This window comes from Microcaecilia unicolor, chromosome 7 (assembly GCF_901765095.1).
Source record: "Microcaecilia unicolor chromosome 7, aMicUni1.1, whole genome shotgun sequence".
Classification (NCBI taxonomy): Eukaryota; Metazoa; Chordata; class Amphibia; order Gymnophiona; family Siphonopidae; genus Microcaecilia; species Microcaecilia unicolor.
This window is the reverse complement of record NC_044037.1, coordinates 53490563-53511710: the sequence shown is the minus strand read 5'-3', so window position 1 is coordinate 53511710 and position 21148 is coordinate 53490563. Positions and strand designations below refer to the sequence as shown.

Genomic DNA, 21148 nt, shown 5'->3' with positions numbered 1-21148 from the left:
GTCACATTACTCCTGAACATTAGTGCATGGCCATGAATACAAAAATTGGAAACTCTGCCATTTTACTGCTGCGGGAAAAATGGCCTTAGTGTGCGGGAAAAACCGGTTCAAAAGCATGCTAAGGGCACTCTTTACTGCAGCAATTGGACTGCAATTGTTATTACATAGAAATAAAAATGTAAAGAAGTTTTCAGCTTGTCCAATGGGTCAATCATTTATTTTGAAAACATCGCTCAGTGCTTTATACAAGGAAAAGCCATATTCAAAGAGGACTTTTATGCATTCTGTCACTATGCAGAAAATATGCATTAAGTAAGGAGTTCTGAGAGCAATATAGTAAAGTATGCTATCACTTACAAAAATTAGCTTAGAAGAGTTTAATGCAAAAGCTAAACTAATGAAGTAATAACTTGTAAAATTGTGAAAAACAGCTATGAGCTATGACTAAAGCAAAAAGCTTATGTGTGCTAATTGTGTCGAAGATGCATTAATGCAAAAAGAAAAAAAAAAAGAACTACACACTTCAATAACATTCACAGGTAAAGTAGGTATGTTGCTTACAGTTTGCCTTATTTACATGTCATTAGCATCAGTCATTATTTATGAGTGAAATAGTGATAACACATGTTAAAGGCTGATGTTAATGTACTTTAGTGCACTGGCACCTCTGTCACACCTTACAGAACATACTCAGGGGGTCTTTTACAAAGGCACGGTAGCATTTTTAGCACACACTAAATGCTAGAGATGCCTATGGGAATATATGGGCATCTCTAGCATTTAGCACATGCTTATTTTTAGCATGCGCTAAAAACACTAGCGTGCCTTTATAAAAGGCCCACTCAGTGTCAGGCAAATATTCAAAGCAACGTATATGATTATCAGCAGCAAGTGAACCTATAACACCTCTCTGTGTATTTTCAAAAAATATACAGTTAATATTGGGCCATTTAAATCATCAAACAGCCTGACATTATCTGCATAAGAAGGGAATGGGACGATAGCGGAGCAAGGATTGGCAAAACATTGTCCGGATAGTGTCAATATTCAGCTGCTAACCAGATATGCTGTACTTTTAGTTTAAGTCTACCAATATCAGGACTAAACTAAATGATACCAATATAGTGACCACACTATCTACTGGATTCTATATATCGTGCCTTAATTTCCATGTGGAAATCGAAGCAAATTCTATAACAATATGCATAACTTAATTGATTAAGTGGCTAATCAGTGCTGTCAATTGGATGTTAACAAGCAACTATCAGCAATAATTGGTATTAAGATTTACACGCACAACTCGCTAAGCATATTCTGTAATATGGTGTGCATAAATTCTAAGTCATGATAGTTGAAGAGGGGGCATGGCCATGGGTGGGGCATGGGCATTTTGTAAAATATATGCGGGTTGTTATAGAATACACCCGCTCTGCGCCTAATTTAGGTGTCGGGATTTATACCAAGTAAAACGTGGCATAAATGGCTGTGACTAAATTTGGTCACATGGAGAAGCACTTGATGTATTCTATATACCATGCAGAAAACTAAGCATATTCTATAAAATTTAGGCGTACTTTAGAGAATACACCTATGTGTATTTTTTTCCTAATGGAATTTACAGGCACCATATATAGAATCTAGCCCTATCTGGATATATAATGCTGCTACCTATATGGACAGCAGCACTGACTATACGGACTAACTTAAGTGCTTACATTTAACTTAAGTCATTCACAGCACCAGCTGAAAAATTAACCCCTGTGTTTTTATATTTGCTTATAAATTCTTCAACTTCATATTTGCAAATAGAAGATCACAATTGCCACCAGAAGTTAGGGAAAGAATCTCTTAAAACTATCCATGCTGTCTACATTATATTTTCCATGAGCACTTTAAAAGTAAACATCTGTTTTCATGCAATAACTGGTAGAGTGAGGCACTTGTGTGACATGTCTATAAACTTATCTTTGGTACACATACACACAAAAAATATAAATTATCTTTTACATTTCCTGATTATAAGAACAAATTATTCATTTGCTACAAGATGAACAGACATGTAGATATGCACAGGACAGTTCTATTATAAAATTGTGGATATCACTACCAAAACTGTCTAATATCCCACAGCTCGACTTTCCTTCCTAGATCACCATTAAAAGTATCATTAACCTATCATTTCCCATGAACTGACAAACATTCATACCAATAAACCTAAGATATGATATGAGATATTGGCATTTAGTTACTTGAATTGATCACTTTGAGTGGCATTTGCAATTTTGTTCTCATGAATAATCCAAAAATATTATTATACAAAGTTGTAAAGTGGCATCAATATTGTAGTTTGAGCTTCTGTAAAGTGGGCCTTCATTCAGAAAGGATTTTAGTTAAATCTTAAACATATGTGCTATAATACTTTATTAGTCCAATCTCTGGAGAAAATATACTTGCATAAAATACATTCATTATTTAGTAAGGATGATGTTTTTATTTAATACTAATTTATGATTTGGCAGCTACTGTATGTCCTCCTGGCCACATTTGGTTTTATTTCTGCTATAATCAATACTTTACTTATCTTATACTTCCTTGACATCCTATTGCATTCTAAAGTATAATAACTTCAGCAAGTTAGCAAATTTGAATGCTTATTTACTTATTTCCCCATCTGAAACTAATACCGTATGTAACTCAGTCATCCTTCAAAAAAGAGAATGACTGTTCTATGGCACCTTGAACCAATGAGATTGGACAGACTTGTACAAATAAAATATGATTATTTTCCTTTTTAGACCAAAAGGAGTATATAACCCTATCACAGAGTATTTTTTTAATCATTAGTAGACCTATTTAAATCACCATAAATTGTAGAGTGATGGTTGACAATGTTACATCTACAGTAAATATGTGATAGATGGAACATGGTTGCTCACTCATGGTATAGTACAGGTTCTGATAAAAGATTATTGGCAATTAGCACAAAGGTCAGGTCAGTCCTTAGACAAAGTGATTTTGCATCCAGAAAGGTCTTTATTTTGGGAGGCTCCTGTTTCTCTCTACTACACCAGACCACTCTGCATATGTATGTGAAGTGGGTAGGGCTGGTAGAAGATAGGTGGCTGCCCTTGAGCAATGTAGTAATTGCTGAAGTTCCTGTCACTGACATATGGAGCAGGCTGGTAGTAGCATGTGACATTAGTTGTATTAGGAATGATGTTCTGCTCTCCAAGCACTTTCAAAGCCAGGATTGTAATCATGTTCAAAGTCTGTCTTCGTTCATGACCCATGAGACAAACAGTGCTTTCATTTACCACTCCACGCAAAGTCATCAGGTAGTCATATTTGCTCTTTTCTTCGCCAATGAAATGGTTGCGCAGATAGGACTCAATCTTCCTCTGCTGCTCTGCCACATCAGGAAAATCAATGAAAAATCTGGAACACATGTAACGCTCCAAAGATTTGATTTCAGTCTGACATGTTGGTTTGAAATCACGAACCAGAAGATTGCTATATTTCAGAAGGCCTCCACCTCTAATTTCCTCAGGATTCCTTGTTGCAATAAGCTTGTACCTCAAGTGATTCATTGCTTCCTTGAAGTCACCATACATGCTCTCTGCAATAACCGTGGGATGAGAATCTTTTGTCAATTCTCTGTGTTCATCTTTGTAAACATTTAACATTGAATCTAGTATTATCTGAAATGAGTCAACACTAAATTCAAACTGTCGTCTGAGTGAGTTTACAAATTTTAGCTCAACATTCTTCCCACTGTTGTTTGACAAAGAGATGAGACTCCAACGATCATGGTCATTAGAGACTTTAACCATCTTTTGCACGTAAGCTTCCTTCATAGTTAAAGCAGTGATCTTTTCCTTATTGACACATTTTGGTAAAAAATCCAGAAGACTATCCAACACAATCTCCTTTACAGTCTGAAATGCCTGCTCTCCAGGAAGCTCTACCCCAAAAATGATGTCCAGATCTTTACAGCTGGTTCCATTTTGTTTTATAAGGATGTGACTAGCTGTGGATCCATTCAAACGGATATCACGGACAACGATCTCCTTTGCTACAAGCTGTTCCTTTACTGCATGAATAATATCCTTTGGCTTTACCTCCAGTGTTGGAAAGTTCCCTCTTCCATGAATAGGTATTACCTCAGTCAAAACCTGATCTAATATCTGGATCTGATCCCAGGTGAGATTACTGAATCTGTAATCTGTGCTTTCAGTCATTGTGGAATCAGTTGACCAGCTTTAAATTAAAGAAAACATAAAGAAGTGTTAAAGTTTCTTTAAAAATATTAAAACGTCTTACATTTTTAAAGTTTATCACAATAAGGTACTTTCTTAAACTTAAACACATTTCATATGCTCTGTGGCTTCTGTTTATAAATAGTACATTTGGTAAATACTGTATAATCAAATTTTATCTTTTTAGTATTTGTGGAGGGACATTTTTGATATGACATCTAAGTCCAACTTCGGACGTTTTGCAAAAAACATCCAAAATCTGAATGGGAAAGAAGGTCATTTTCAAAAAAGAAAAACATCTATCTTTTTTTTTTCAAAAATACTGTTTTGAATAAGGTTTTGTGATATTGATGTTATGTTTTTTGGCCATTTTCGAAAAACAAATGTCCAAATGCAAAACGCACAAAATCAAGCCATTGGGATGTAGGAGGAGTCAGCATTTTTAGAGGATTGGTTCCCCAGACATCCCAGAAAAGCAATAGGGAATCCTAGGGGGCACTGCAGTGGACTTCATAAAATGCTCCCAGGTACCCATCTCACCACTGTTCCTTTATCTTGTCTGCTAAGCCCCCCAAAACCCATTATCTCCAATTGTATACTACTACTATAGCCCTTATAGGTGAAGAGAGCACCTATATGTGGGTACAGTGGGTTTCTGGTGAGTTTTGGAGGGCTCACAGTTTTCTCAACAAGTGTACAAGATAGGGGGAGTTATGGGCCTGGATCCACCTGTCTGCAGTGCACTGCACCCACCACCAGACTACTCCAGGGATCTGCATGCTGTTCTAATGGACCTGAGTATAACATTTGAGGCTGGCATAGAGACTGGCAAGTATTGTATTAAATCACATATTTGGAGGGTGGTCATCTGGTCATTTAGGGCACCTTTTTGTGCCTTCTTCGTTATAAAAATAGGTCTAGCTTAAAATGTCTTAGTTTTAGTTCTGGATGGTTTTGTTTTGTTCCATTATGACTGAAAAATGTCTAAGTGTTAGGAAAGCTCCCAGATCCCGCCCTTAACATGTCCCCTTGTGATTTGAACGCACTTCTGATGGACTTCATAGAAAAATGTCGAAAAATTGGTTTTGAAAATACCTATTTGGACGCTTTTGTGAGAAAAACATCCAAATGCAGATTTATGCCACTTTTTGGATGCTTTTGCTTTTTGAAAATGAGCTCCATAGTGTGCATGTATGTTGTGAAACTTTATCTTGATAATTTCATTATTAAATTTATTAAAAGATTCTCATATGTAAAGGTGTTTATTTTTGAGAAATACTTCCAGAAATTCACTTCTCCCCCACATCTCTTTTACTAAAGAGTGGACATGAGGGAGGCAGGGTAGGGGCAGAAATGTATTATTGATTATCCTGGCTTTCTTTGCACTTTAGGTGTGACAAATACTTCTTTGTTTATTGACCTCTGCCATTTTCTGAGATCCATCGGTCATAAAGCAGTGAAGAGTATTCTTGGGCTACATAGCTTAAGAGAGCAAAATATTGCCTGTTCATGTTCTTTGCTTGGAAACCTAAATGAATATAAACAAAATTCAACTAATGGCATCTCCATTTCTTTTGAAATACAGTAAGGGCCTGCTTAAATGGAAACTCTCTTGCTCAGATTTCAAATCGCTTATTGTCCAAACGAATCAGAGGATAATCAAATGGACAGCAATATTTAGACTCAAGCAAACTGTGAGCTTGCTTTCCTGGAAAAGGGTTCCCTATTGTTTCCGTGTGGCAACAACAGAGCAGTAATATGAAAATGTCTCTCCTAATGGCACGTTGCTGACAAACTCTGCTCTCGCCACAATATTAATCTTCCAAGCACTGAAAGAAATTCTCAGTGTATACTAGCTGATCAATACACCATCTTCAGTTTCAGTTCTGAACATAAAAATATACTTCTAACAATTACACACAACTTTAGCATGATTTCATTTGTATATTTAACTCATTCTTTGATTTGGTCCATGAAATAATGGCATTGAATGGCATCTTTCTTCAGTGGGGTACCTTTCAATTTATAAATGAATGATGAAACACCCAATTGCTATCATATTTGAATAAGAGGTTAGCTGTATACCAGTCTCTGTGATAGATGACTTTTTTTTTTAACTTCCCTTTGCACAGTAATTCAGACATTTACATGTTGAAGACTCAAAAACGTCCACTTACCCCTGATGCAACCTCTTTAGGAACAATGTGGTCATGTCAAGCATGTTTTCTACCAATAAACCTTGGAATTTTACCTTTGAACATTTTCTGGTTCCATAATTTATATGTATTCTGACTAACATTTAAACCAAGGATTCTCAACCCAGTCCTCAAGACACACCATGCCAGTCTGGTTTTCAAGAAATCCACAATGAATATTTATGAGATAAATTTGCACACACTGTCTCCATTGTATGAAATCTATCTTATGCATATTTATTGTGGGTATTCTGAAAAACTTGACTGGCTGGGTGTGTCTTGAGGACTGGGTTGAGAACCCCTGATCAAAGCACAAGCATTTACACCAGCCATAGGGCTGGGATAAGTGATCACACCTTAAACGTAGGCACATTTTCTGCCACTTGTTCTATTCTAACACTCTATAAAGAACAGTAGGTGCCTTCTCTTATTCATAGAAAAGACTTAAATGGGAAACAAAACCCATTCCTTTATTAGGTGCCCTGTTATAGAATTACCCTCTATATAAGACACAGTTCTATAACTGGGCACCTATAAATAGGTGCCCAGAAGGCACCTGGTGGGAACCTATTCTATAAAGGAAGAAAGGTTCCTACTGTCCTGTATAGAATATTAGTGTAACTGTGCATACATGCATCTATGCATGATTCCTTTGTGTTTATCCAATGCATTTTTGAATTCCATTACCGCTTTCATCTCCACCAGCTCCCTCAGGAGGACATTCCAGGTATCTACCACCTTCTCCATGAAAAAGTACTTCCTGATATTATTTCTGAGTCGCCCCACTGCAACCTATCCTCCAGTTCTACCACCTTCTCATCTCTGGAAAAGGCTTGTTTGTGAATTAATCTTTCACATATTTGAACACCTGTATCATATCACCCATGTCTCCTTTCCTTCAGGATAAACATGTTCAGGTCTCCTCATACATATTGAGATGCAAACCCCAATACCACTTTTGTTGCTTTTCTCTGTACCACTTCAAGTCTTTTTTACGACCTTAGCAAGATACAGCCTTGAAAACTGAACACAATACTCCAAGTGGAGCCTCACCAATGACTTGTACAGGGACATCAATGCCTCCTTTCTCCTGCTGGTTATACTCCTCTCTATGCAGCTGTCACGGTTGTGCCCATGTTTCGTGCTCTCCTTCCTCTCGCCACCTGGTGGCCAGACCTGGTGGCTACAATGGACTGTCTGGTTATTGTCACCCGTTCCAGATTTCAGCCAAGTCCGGTCCGGATCTTCCTGGCTGCCAGACTTGCTTGCCTTGGTTGAACCTACACAGCACCCGTAGTTGCCTGGTGATTGCTGCAGCTCAGCCTCAGCTGCTGCTGGGCTTATTAGCCATTTTGAAACCTTTCTGCTTTGCCTTTGCATCACCTTAGGCCCTGGTTTCTTGGTGCTTGTTGCACTTCTGCTTTGTGTGGGTTCTTGCCTGAACTTCTTGCTGTTTTCAGTTAGTCTGTGTGTTAGATTAGGTTGTGGTTTGTTTTCTAGTCTTGTCTCTGGGTTATAGTTTTGTGTTTAGTCCTTGTCTGCTTGTGTCTTAGTGGCTGCTCTGCAGCTTTCAGTTCTGTGTCTTGTTAATCAGTGTTTTGTTCCCTGTTTTAGTGGCTGCTTGCAGCTTTCAGTCCTGTCCTTTAGCTTAGCCTTTCCCTGCCTTGCTGCCCCTGTATATTCCTTTCCCCTCTGACCCTCAGTCCCTGTTCAGCCTTGTTGGGATCCTGTTCCTGCCCTGTCCTATAAGTCCTGCCGGCCACCTGCAGCCAGGTGCTCAACTCCTGGCGAAAGGTGGCCATGTGTAGGTGAAGCCTAACTGTTTGTCAGAGTTCTGCCCTGTCTCTGGTGTAGGGTGGTTTTGCCTGCCGCTGCCGCTCCTCGGCAGTGGCCCAAGGGCTCACAAACCTAGTTCCAGCTTTGAAGACGTGACAGCAGCCTAGCATCCTTCTGGCTGTGGCCACCACCTTATTACAGTGTTTCATCACCTTGAGATCCTCAGATACCATCACCCCAAGGTCCCTCTCATGAGCTGAGCTTATCAATCTTTCTCCTCCCAAAATGACTTTATCAAGCTATCCTGTATCTATGTCCACCATAATTCATGACAAAGAAATCACCAGGTGTAAAACAGATTCCGTCAATGTCAGTACAGGATCTCCTTATTCCATGTCTCATCCTTTCATTTTTTTTTTCTCAATTAATGAAATTTATGTAGTTTGTCTCCTATTGTCTTGAACGTGATGTTGGTTAAGATGAAAGAGAAAGAAGACCTACCCTCTACAGGTAACTCACGGTAACAAGCAAACAGCTGTAGAGATCTATGCTGTTCCACAGCATTTTAGAGACTTTATGGTATAACACAAATTTTTTTTGTAGCAGCTCTTTCGCTGTATAGTTTTTATCAGCTGTTTGTTACGCTCTGCTACACTCCTCCAGAGGTGCAGTCTGCTTGCGCAGGGTATAGGCATTCGAGGATGCGGCGGCCATCTTGGATGTGGGTATCTCCAGGTTAGGGCGGCCATCTTGGAGATGGGCGTCTCAGGTGGTGGCAGCCATCTTGGAGTTGAGCAGCTTCAGGAAGGAAGTCCATATTTGGGTGTAGAGCATCTCCTCTGATGGAGCAGGCCATCTTGGAACAGCTGCACATGGTTGAGCCTAATTCCACTATTTAAAGCCCTGTTTCCAGTCCTTCCTTGCTTTGGCTTCTATTCGCATAGAGGTTGTGGTCTTCATCTGTTCCAGTGTTTTCCTGTGTTCCTGACCTCGGATTGTTTACTGACTTCACGCTGTGTTGCTGCCTGCCCAGACCCTCGGACTGATTCTTGACTTCATGCTGTGTTGCTGCCAGCCCAGACTTTGGACTGTTCTCTGTTTTTGCTGCTTCGCTGACTCCTTGCTCCAGGACTGTGTCTGCGCTCCCACTTGTCTGGTCAGTGGTCGCGCAACCCTGCTGGTTCCGGAAGTCCTGCCGGCTGCTTGAACCCAGGGGCTCAACTCTTGGGGGACAGTGGCTAAGTGCAGGTGAAGCTTGGGGTTGTCTGGCTGCCTGACCGAGCGCGGTGGCACTCCATTTTCGCTGTGCTCAGTCGGGGCACAAGGGCTCACATCCCCAATCATAACACTGTTTGACATTTAAATATAGTGTACTGTTATATAGATCACTGTTGAGACTCCTGACGCAAGCTATGGTGGTCACTTTGGCCTTCATCTGCCGTCATATTTCTATGTTTCTTTGAAACATGATTCGTGTTGAGTCTTTCTGAAGATTACATAAACTTTGAAGCACCCTTGGTGTGGATCATTCTTTTTGGTTTTGGTCACGACTCTGTTAGCTTTTTACTATAGGATGAAAGAGAGCCACTTACAGGAAAATGATAACAATAAATAACAATTTCATATTTAACACATCTTACTCAAGCCAAAAAAGTTTAAAAAGTACAAACCAAAGTGAAAACAGTGTACAGAGAAAGGGAAAATATAGAGCAGACATTGCAATAGCACTCTCAAAGACATGCAATATACTGTGTAATAAATAGAAATAAAACAAAACAGAGAAAAGAAAATAAGATGATTCCTTTTTTATTGGACTAAGAATACATTTTTTGAATAGCTTTCAAAGGCAACCCTTCTTCCGCGCCTTTACAAAGGTCTTTGAAGTTTTTCAACAATGGCAACACACTAATGATCCCATTAAAACATGAGCCCCTACCGCCACCAATTTATCAGTTTATTCTGTAGACTTTATATTCTTAGGGACCAAATGGTGGAACTTCCTGCCTTCTAAAATAAGAGACATACATGCATACACCAGGTTTCGCAAGATCCTAAAATTTCAAACAGTTCCTTATGATGAACTGTCTTTAAGCTTGGCTACCTTTGTAGTCTTAAATTAATCTTAAACTCTACTCCTGACCTAATGTCCCTCCTTCCTCTCTTCCAGTGTATACATGTTGAGGTCCATAAGCCTGTCCTTATATGCTTTATGTCCAAGACCGCTTAGCAATTTTGTAGCTGCCCTCTGGACCGACTCCATCCTGTTTATATTTTTCCGTAGGTGTGGTCTCCAGAATTGCACACAGTACTCTAAATGAGGCCTCACCAGAGACTTATACAAGGACACCATCACCTCTTTCTTCCTGCTGGTTATCCCTTTCCTTATGCACCCAAGCATTCTTCTGGCTTTGACTGTCGATTTTTCTACCTGTTTGGCCACTTTAAGGTCATCAGACACAATCACTCCCAAGTCCTGCTTTTCCTTGTACACAGAAGCACTTCACCACCTAAACTGTACTGTTCCTTCGGATTCTTGTGACCCAAGTGCATGATGTTGCATTTTTTAGCATTAAATCTTAGTTGCCAAATATCGGACCATTCCTCAAACTTCGCTATGTCCTTCCTCATGTCATCCACACCCTCCGGGGTGTCCACCTTGTTGCAGAGTTAGGTTTCATCTGCAAAGAGACAAACCTTACCAGATAGCCCTTCTGCAATATCACTCAAAAAGATGTTAAAAAGAGCCAGCCCTAGGACTGATCCCTGCACTACTCCACTGATAACATCCTTATCTTCAGAGCAAGCTCCATTTACCACTACCCTCTGTCTCCTTCCGTTCAACCAATTTTTAACCCAGTCAATTACTCTAGGTCCTGTACTGAGGGAAATAAATGTATTCCCTCGGTATGGAACCTAGAGTAACTAGATCCGCGCACTAGAATTTATGAGTACCTCTTTATAGATTACACCTAAAAAGATGCAAGCGTACATTCTAATTATTGCCAATCAGTGCCGATAATTGCTTGTTATTGCCCACTTATCAGCGCTGATGGGCTCATTATTCAATTAAGTTGTCTATGCAAATTGGGCATGCGTCCAAATTTACATGTGTAACTCAAAGTGCCATATATAGAATCTGAGGGTAAGCCCATTTGCCAGTACAGTTTTGTAAAAGGGTTTCTTTGTTATTAAAAAAAAAAAAAAGCAAAAGTTCATTCTCTGTTTTCTATTGTTTTCAAAAGGAGAGCAGCCAGCCTTGAGCCAACACTCTTTCCTTGCTGTTCCTTATCCTGCAGTTAGCCAAAAAAAAAAAAAAAATTCAAGCCCCTGTGGTCCTTCTGCAATCTCCCCCATTCGGCCTTGCCTGTCTCATCCTGAAATAGGGACTTGGTGGTACAGAAACGATTGGGGATTGCTGCTGCCCTCTTTGAATGCTGGGACAAGGTGTAGTAAGGGGAGCTATGACACCATTTTTCTTTTTTTGTTTTTGTTTTCTATTGTTATTTATTTCATTTTACATAAATGAAATGAAACTAGATGAATTTAAAAAAAATTTTAATGAAAGAACAAAAGGAAACAAAAAAAACCTGAGCTAACTCCTCTTAAGGTATGTATGATAAAATATTATCAGAAATCAGATAAGGTTTCACATATTTGTGCCCATGCATTTTTTGCACTTCTTCAATAAGGAAAAAGCAGAGCAGTATGATCTAGAATGTTTTGCAAAGATTTGCAGTCATATTAATAAAGTATTGTACTATGTTATTTATTTGTTACATTTGTATCCCACATTTTCCCACCTATTTGCAGGCTCAATGTGGCTTACATAGTACCATAGAGGCGATCGCCAATTACGGTATGAACAAATACAAAGTAATGTAAAGGAAGAGTAAAGTTCATGTGTAATAGACCCATTAGGGAATCATAGGGAAGAAGAGTTTAATTATGTCCAGTGCGAGCTTTGTTTTCGTTGTGTTGCAGGGTACCGGCATTTATGTTAGATCGGTAGTGTATGCCTTTTTGAACAAACAAGTTTTTAGTGATTTTTGGAAGTTTAGGGGGTCATATGTTGTTTTCACTGCATTAGGTAACACATCCAAAGTTGTGTGCTTATGTTGGAGAAGCTGGATGCATAAGTTGATTTGTATTTGAGTCCTTTGCAGCTTGGGTAGTGGAGATTTAGATATGTTCGTATTGATCTTTTTGTGTTTCTGGTTGGTAGGTCTATGAGGTCTGTCATGTGCTTCATCGTAGGGGATTTTGTGGACCAGGGTGCAGATTTTGAATGATATACATTCTTTGATCGAGAGCCAGTGCAGTTTTTCTCGCAGGGGTTTGGTGCTTATGAAACGCGTTTTTCCAAATATAAGCCTGGCAGCCGTATTTTGTGTGGTTTGAAGTTTCTTTATGATTAGTTCTTTGCAACCCACATAGATTCCGTTGCAGTAGTCTGCATGGCTTAGTACCATTGATTGTATCAGCTTGCGGAATATTTCTCTCGGGAAGAATGGTTTCACGCATTTGAGTTTCCACATTGAGTGGAACATTTTCTTCATTGTAGATTTCACGTGGCTCTCTAGTGTGAGATTATGATCAATTGTATCGCCGAGAATTTTCAGACTGTCTGAAATAGGGAGGGTGTAGTCTGGCGTGTTTATGTTAGTGGGTTTGTACATGTTGTATTGGGATGTGAGGATAAGACAATGTGTTTTTTCTGTGTTTAATTTCAGTTGAAATGCCTCCGCCTATGAGTTCATGATGTGCAAGCTGAGTTTGATTTCATTGTTGATTTCTGTTAGATCATGTTTGTAAGGTATGTATATTGTGACATCGTCTGCGTAAATGAAAGGGTTTAGGCCTTGGTTGGATAAGGACTTGGCTATTGGGGTCATCATTAGGTTGAAAAGTATTGGTGATAGTGGTGATCCTTGAGGAACTCCGCAGTCTGCTTTCCATGGTGAGGATATGATCGAGTTTGATTTCACTTGATATATTCTGGTGGTTAGGAATCCCTTGATCCAACTGAGTACACTTCCACCAATTCCGAAGTATTCAAGGAGCTTAGTAGTATTTTGTGGTTTACCATATCGAACACACCAGACATGTCGAATTGGAGAAGTATGTTTATAACTGTAGCTATTTCTTGTTTGAATTTAGCTAGGAGAGTAATTAGTAATGTTTCAGTGCTATGGATGGGACGAAATCCTGATTGTGATTCATGTAGTATAGAGAATTTGTTTATATAGTCCGTAAGTTGCTTGGTTACCATGCTTTCCATCAGTTTGACTACTAGTGGGATGGATGCGACTGGACGGTAATTGCTGATATCGTTTGTTTTTTTCTTGGTATCTTTTGGTATAGGGGTGAGTAGGATGTTACCATTTTCCTTGGGGAAGAGGCCTTGTTGAAGCATGTAGTTTATGTGGGTTGTGAGGTCAGCAATGAAGCGGTTGGGTGCGGATTTTAGTACGTAGCTGGGGCAAGTATCCAGTTTACATTGAATGTTGGAGAATCTTTTAATCGCCTGGGTGATTGTTTCAGCGGTTAGGAAAGCGAAGTTTAACCAGATTCGGTCCGCTGGGTATTCACCAGAGGTTGGGTCTAGACCATCGATGAAATTTTCAATATCAGTGGTGCTCTGAGCTAGTGTATTGCATAGGTTTATAATGAAATATTCTACCTGCAACTTAAAAGGGCTTACTGCGGGATGAACTTAGGCATCCTGTGGTAAAACCCCAATGTGCGTGCGCAAACCATAAGCTAAAAATATTTCTGAATTTTTCTCGGTGGGGGCATGTCTGGGGGCAGAGAGTGAGTGTGCAGTTAGGGGACCTTATACCAAGCTGTGGTAAAAAGGGCCCTGCGGTTATGGCAGCGGCCAGTTTTGCCGTGCACTGAGGCCCTTTTTACCGTGAGGCTGTAAAAATACATGGCCATGTGGTAAGATTGCTCTTACCGTGTGGCCATTGAGGTGGTGCTAAGGGCTCCCACGCTAACCTGGCGGTAACCACCATGCAAAAGAATTGAGCCCTATTTTCTCCAGTGCAGGAAATGGCGCACGATGGGGCTGGAACTACCACCGGCACCCACACTGGGCTGGCAGTAAAAGGGCCCCTTTGTAAGGACCCACTTTGTAAAAGGGCCCCTTACTGCAGCCACACTACCCTGCGCTGATTAGCGCAAGATTAGCTTGTGAATCCTTACCGCCTACAAAATGGGTGGAGGTAATGGCTCACATGCTAATTTTTATTAATAGTCGCATGCTAATGTAACATTAGTGCATGGTCATTAACTGGGAAAATGGAAAATTGGCAATTTTCCTGCTGCGGTAAAAATGGCCTTAGCACACGAGAAAGACCTATGTAAGGGCATGCTAAGGCCATTATGTTTTACCATAGCTTAGTAAAAGGACCCATAAATGCATTAATATTTTTGTAACAATGCATATCTACAAACAAAAAAACATTCAGACTTACACAGTAGGGATAATACCAAATGTAATACAGTAGTGTTAATAAGATGGATCACTGGATTCTTCGGTGAAAATATTCATCCTCATTATGTCACTGATAAAAACAAGAACCTCCCAAGGAGAACTGCAAGAAAAACACCAACAAAAGTATTACTTTTAGAAAAATATGTAATTGTTAGAACTTTTCTAATTCAGTAATTCAGCAATATAGTAGATTTTGCCAGATAAAGTGCTTTATATCATAGCTGCCAGTCATAGAGCCTTATCTAAGTAATTTTCATAAGTACATATAAGTACATAAGTGTTCCCATACTGGGATAGATCAAAGGTTCAACAGACCCAGTATCCTGTTTCCAACAGTGGCGCCAATCCAGGTCATAAGTATCTGGCAAGATCCCAAAACAGTACAATACATATTATGCTGCTTATCCTAGAAATAAGCAGTGGATTTTCCCAAGTCCATTTTAATATAGGCTTATGGACTTTTCTTTTAGGAAGCTATCCAAACCTTTTTTTTAAGCCTTGCTAAGCTAACTGCTTTTACCACATTCTCTGGCAATGAATTCCAGAGTTTAATTACACATTGAGTGAAAAAATATTTTCTCCAATTTGTTTTAAATTTTCTCCAGGATTGTATGCGAATGCAACTAAATTGGGTAACGAGTCAATTAACATCAATAACTTGGACACTAGCAATCAATTACTGATGTTAATTGGCACCAATTTGGATTTGCACATGCATCTTACTATGCACTATTTTATAAAACTGTGCCCCCCAAATCCCCTCAAGGTCTGCAATCCAGTCAGGTTTTCAAGATTTCCCCAATGAATATGCATGAGGGTATCTCTGGCAAGTTGTCACTGGGCCAGTTCCCCCTGGACAATTCCCACTCACCAATTTCTGTTGGGACAATGTCCTCCTAGAACTATTCCCCTCTGACCAATTCCCACTGAAGATTGACAGTTTACACTGGTTCAATTCCCCCCTCCCCCAGACATTTCTCATCCCCCAAAGGTTTTTTTCTTACCAGCATTTTGTGTTCAGTGTTTTTTTTCTAGTCGTGGTCTTATTTCGTTTTTTTTTTTTTAATGCATATGAATTTGCATAAGGACTGCCATTGCATGGCATGGTGTTGTGTGGCGTCGTGGGTCAGAGGTGAATGTTGAGCCACTGACAGTCTGCAAGGTTTGTGGAAAAAAATTAATGTTTAGCAACAAACCAGGTGGAAGTGGGTGGGAAGTGTCCTGTTTTGGAATTGTAAAGGCTTGTTGGAAAGGTTATTGTTTGGGAATAGTGTCGGGTGTGAATTGACCGGGTTTTGAAGTCCAAAGGTTTTTGAAAAAGTTAGTGCCTTGGAGAGATATTCGGTGGGAGTGGATGGGAATAGTTGTTTTGTTTTCTAAATTTGAAACTCCAAATGTAGGGTTGCATTGATTATTCTAAGTTAGTGTGTTGGGTTGCATTGGGGGTTATATTTTATGCTCTTTAATTTTTTGGATGGGTGTATCTTGGGGGGGGGGCATCGCCCCCCCCCCTCCAATAAGCTGCATGTCTGGAAGGGAAAAGGGAAGGAGATAGATGCCAAACCTTGTTCCATTATCATTTTTAAGCATAGGAATTGATCTCCCTGGAGTGGTGGGAATTGGTTGGGTGGTAATTGACCTAGGTGGTAATTTTCTAAGTGGAAATTGGTGAGTGGGAACTGTCCGGTGGCATCTGTCCCCATAGTCATTGGGGAAATCCTGAAAATCTGACCTGGTGAAGGTCGAGGTTAGAAACCCTACCCTATAACCTTTGGTGATTATGGTGAAGGCCGTTTTTCCTGCACACCAGGGCCCTTTTTACTGCAGCGAGTAAAAGGCCCCCAGACAAACATGGCCACTAAGGTGGCGATAAGAGCTCCTGCGGTGCCGTTAGCACTGGGTTACCGATACATAAACCATTTCTGAGGGTTTTCTTTTTTCACCCGGAAATGGTGCATGCTCGGGATGGAACTACCGCCGCCGGCTATGTTGGGCCGATGGTAGTCCCGCTTTAAAGTTTGATAAACCCGCTTTGGGCTTACTGATGCTTTGTAAAAGACCCCCTCAATGGGCTAAGATCTGGGCTTATCACACTGTAACATGGGATTTTATCCACAACGAAGGCCATATTTAATGTGGCACTTAGAATGAGTGTTCCCTATTATTTCCCTGTTGAAGCCACGTGGTAATGTTGTCATTAACGCCCATGTTCCACCCAGTAATGCCTCCTAACTATTTACGCTTACCGTGCAGTAATGGAGTTTTTTTTTTAATGCAAAAGCAGGTTAGCACATCCCTGCATTAGCTATTACAGCGTATCATTTATTTTTTTATTTAGATTTTGCCCACACCTTTTTCAGTAGGTAGCTCAAGTTGAATTACATTCAGGTATTTCCCTGTCCTTGGAAGGCTCACAATCTAATTTTGTAACTGAGGCAATAGAGAAGTAATTTGCCCATTATCACAAGCAGCAGCAGCTGAGGCTTGAACTGGGTACACCTGGATGTCAAGCCCAGTGTTCTAACTGCTAAGCTAGTGCTCCACTCTGTTAACAGCTAATGAATGGAGCTGTGCAAAAAAGCCCTTTAGTAGCTTCCACTTAAAATAAGTATTTCATGTTTCCTCTGAAATATATTCTCTCCAACTTCTTAACATGATATTTTACCCTTGAAATAGGTTAAAAGATGTAATAGAGGCAGATAGAGATATACTGTAAGGGCAATTCTATAAGGGTGCCTAAACTTCGGTGCCATATACGAACACTAAGGGCCTCTTTTATCAAGCTGCGCTAGCAGCTCCTAGCTCTTTAATGCTGACAAAGCCCATTCACTTCGAATGGGCTCTGTCGGTATTGCCATGCAGGAACCACTAGCGTGGCTTGATAAAGAAGGCCCCAATTTATAGAATAGGTTCACCTATGCACATAAATGATGTCACTAATTGACATGTATACGTGTAAGACACTATTCTATAAACAGCAAACAACTGCAAGGGGGCATTAATGTAGGAGGAACATAGGTATGTCATAGGCGTGTCACCTGATGATGCCCACAACTTATCGAATATTATCAATTGCACGCATTGCATGGCACACTTAAGTGCACCCACTTATGCCTGCCATTAGGGCCACCAAAGTGAATTTAGGCTACTATTCTATAGCGGCTGAGGTGCATCCCGCAGCCATTATAGAATTGGCACTTAGCACACCCCTTTGCAGCACCTCACATTAGATGCCACTTTATAGAAATGCCAATCTTGCTTGGGACAAGTACATAGGATCTCTAAGGAAGTGACAGGGAGACTAGATGGCATGGATGGCATGTTTCTTTGTTTCTGCCTTAGCTTTGTGATAAGACATTTTTTTGAACAGGCCAATACAGCATTATTCAGAATCTGCACTTCAGGTCTTAAGCTGTAACAGTCAGAGTATTTCAATAATCTTCATCATTTACTAAGCTGTGCTGAGGTATTATAGTTATAGCATAGTAACTGCCAGAAGTAATGTACAGTAAGTGCAAAATCTTTGCATTCTCAACATTTTGCCTTACAGATAATGCAGAGGTGTGACTATCTGCAGGGTGTTAATTGCTCCTTCTTCTGCATTAACAGTTAATGCACAGTAATGACTTGTGTTGACAGTAAGAAGCAGTCCCCACCGGTTGCATATCCCCTTCATGCTACCAGTTTAACGTGGTCGTTACTATGTTACTATTACTATAGCTTACTAAATAGGCCCCTCTGTTAGTTCTTTGTACTTAATAGGAATACCTTATAAATCAATCTGTCCTTAAAGATGAATAGGTCAGGGGCGTAGCCATGGGTGGGCTGGATGGGCCCAGGCCCAGCCACTTTTGCTTCAGGCCCGCCAGCCTAACTAGCCCCAACCCAACAACATCCAAAACTCATTTTACTAACCTGACTGAAGTCATGACTGCAGAAGCAGAGTACAGCCGGCTCAGCCTTCCCCTTCTCTCTCAGCTGTGGTCCTGTCCTCATTTCCTGTTTACGCAAGGGCGGGATGCTGAGAGAGAAGGGGAAGGCTGAGCTGGCTGTACTCTGCTTCTGCAGTCATAACTTCAGTCAGGTTAGTAAAATGAGTTTTAAGCTATGGCTGGGTGGCAGGAAAGCAAGGAGGGCTGTTGAGGGAGAAGAGGTCAGGCAGGGGGGTTGGAACTGGAACTCAGGGGGGCAGGTGGGGTTTGGGGCATCACTGGACATGGAGGGGAGGGCAGGGGAGAGAGGAGAATTGCTGGATATGGATGGGGGGAGAGGGTAGGGGAGAGAGGACAGTTGCTGGACATGAATGGATTGAGGAGAGGGCAGGGAAGAGAGGAGAGTTGCTGGACATGGATGGAGGGGAGAGCAGGAGAAATGCTGGACATGGATGGAGGGGAGGGAAGAGAGGAAATGAGATGAACATGGATGGAGGGGCGGAGAGAGAGGAAAAATGGTGGACATGGATGAAGGAGAGGGAAGAGAGAGAGAGAGAGGAAGGAGATGCATATGGATGGAGGGGAGTGAAGAAAGAGGAAGGAGATGCATACTGACAGAGATGAGGGAAAAGGGAAAAGAGGAGAAAAACTACACATGGATGGAGAAAATAGATGCTGGATGCAAAGAGGGAAGAGAGGGGGCAGACGCTGGATGGAAAGGGGGAAGAGAGGGGGCAGATGCTGGAAGGAAAGGGGAGAGAGAGGGGGTAGACGCTGGATGGGGGGTTAGACTGTTCACTGCCTAGGGCAAAAAAAAAGATGTATTTAGTCATTAAATATATCTCTTTTGCCCTGGCCTAGGCAATGAGGAGCCCATCCCCACCCAGTAAGTATGTGGTTTATGTTGATGCAGGGCAGCTGTTGGGTAGAATACTTAGAAATCATTCACTAAGTGCATTCTAAGGCATTATTTTGTAGTATCCCAAGAAACACTACTCATACATATATATATATATATATATATATATATATGTTTTGTTACATTTGTACCCCGCGTTTTCCCACTCATAGCAGGTTCAATGTGGCTTACATATTATATACAGGTACTTATTTGTACCTAGGGCAATGGAGGGTTAAGTGACTTGCCCAGAGTCACAAGGAGCTGCCTGTGCCTGCAGTGGGAATCGAACCCAGTTCCCCAGGACCAAAGTCCACCACACTAACCACTAGGCCACTCCTATATATATATAGTGCCCATCCATATTAGCTCTGGGTCCAGCCAAAATGTCAGGTCTGGCTATGCCACTGGAATAGGTGTAATAATAAGAAATCTAATATCATAAAAAATTGCATAAACTTTAAAATATAATCATGGGAAAGTTCTTTTGAAACTAGAGTCTATCTAACTTGCTTCTATGAAAACAAAAAATTCCATACAGAATTAACACACCCCAAGAGTATTCAAAAATATACCCTCCAAATCAGGACTCCCTTGGATGATGTGCGCTGAAATATAGGTGTGGATGGGACATGACACTGAAAATGTATTGTTGGGTTGAGGCTACCTATGAACGAAGACTAGCACCTCACACACAAATGACAACCTCAGAATCCTTCTTCCCTTCTGAAAATAGGCTTAAAGATAAGTTGCTAGAGATGTTAGCTATAAATTCCATAGGACCCTTCCATAAGTCTTAGCTTGAAGTAAATAACCTCAAGATGACATTTTGGGATAAAAATGCTCAGATTGTTTTGGTTAATTCATTGCCAAGGAAATGTAAAGAAATTAGTTTTCTTCTTTGGTAGAGAAGTTTAGCCCAGCTAAATTGCATAGGTCATCGTGGTAGGAAAATGGATCTTTAGGTCCATGTGTTCAAAAAATCCATTGTATTTCTGACCATTAAGGTTGATCAAGCACGGGTTCCCAGCTTTGTCCCTGGTGAACTCTATTCCTCTTGAAGAAGCCAAGTGGTGGAATATGGATCTGAATTGAGGACAGACTTTAACCAGAGGATTTTATCACTGACAATAGAAGATATGGTGGATTTTTATAACTTCTGGAGCATGAATGAGGAGGGGAAGTTAATGTTAATATTAATGTTATAGTCCCCTCAACACCTTAAAATAGATTTGGTGTGGATTACAATTCAAGATAACAATCAATCTACAGAACTGGGAGCTCACAATATGATCAATTAATATGGAATAAAAACATAACATCAATAACTAATTAGAAAGCACATATTTCCTAAATTAGTTTGTCTTTACAATTTTGTGGAAAATAATTAATGTGGTTGAGCCCATACTGATAACTTCTCCCTCCCCTTAGTGTGACAAGTTTCAGTCTCTGGTAACCAGAGCTGATATTGTGATGTCATAATGTTTCACTCCATCAGTGCCAAAGAGCCAACCTCGTCAGTGCCATCACAATAGCTTGATTGCCCTATATTCATCTCACTTTTATTACATTGAGCAGTGATTTTGATTTCTAGA

The 21148-nt window shown here is 40.4% G+C and overlaps 1 protein-coding gene across 1 annotated transcript in view; it reads right to left on the bottom strand.

Moving 5' to 3' along the window:
* Positions 1-1610: 1610 nt before the first annotated feature.
* The window catches only part of TENT5D (terminal nucleotidyltransferase 5D), a 44482-nt gene continuing 24944 nt past the window's right edge, over positions 1611-21148 (bottom strand). Inside the window, exons 2-3 of the mRNA XM_030209486.1 lie at positions 14704-14823; positions 1611-4257 (exon numbers count right to left, since the gene is read on the bottom strand). Coding sequence (XP_030065346.1) covers positions 3063-4238 — 1176 coding nt within the window. The 5' untranslated portion in view covers positions 4239-4257; positions 14704-14823 and the 3' untranslated portion in view covers positions 1611-3062. The remainder of the gene's footprint in view (positions 4258-14703; positions 14824-21148) is intronic.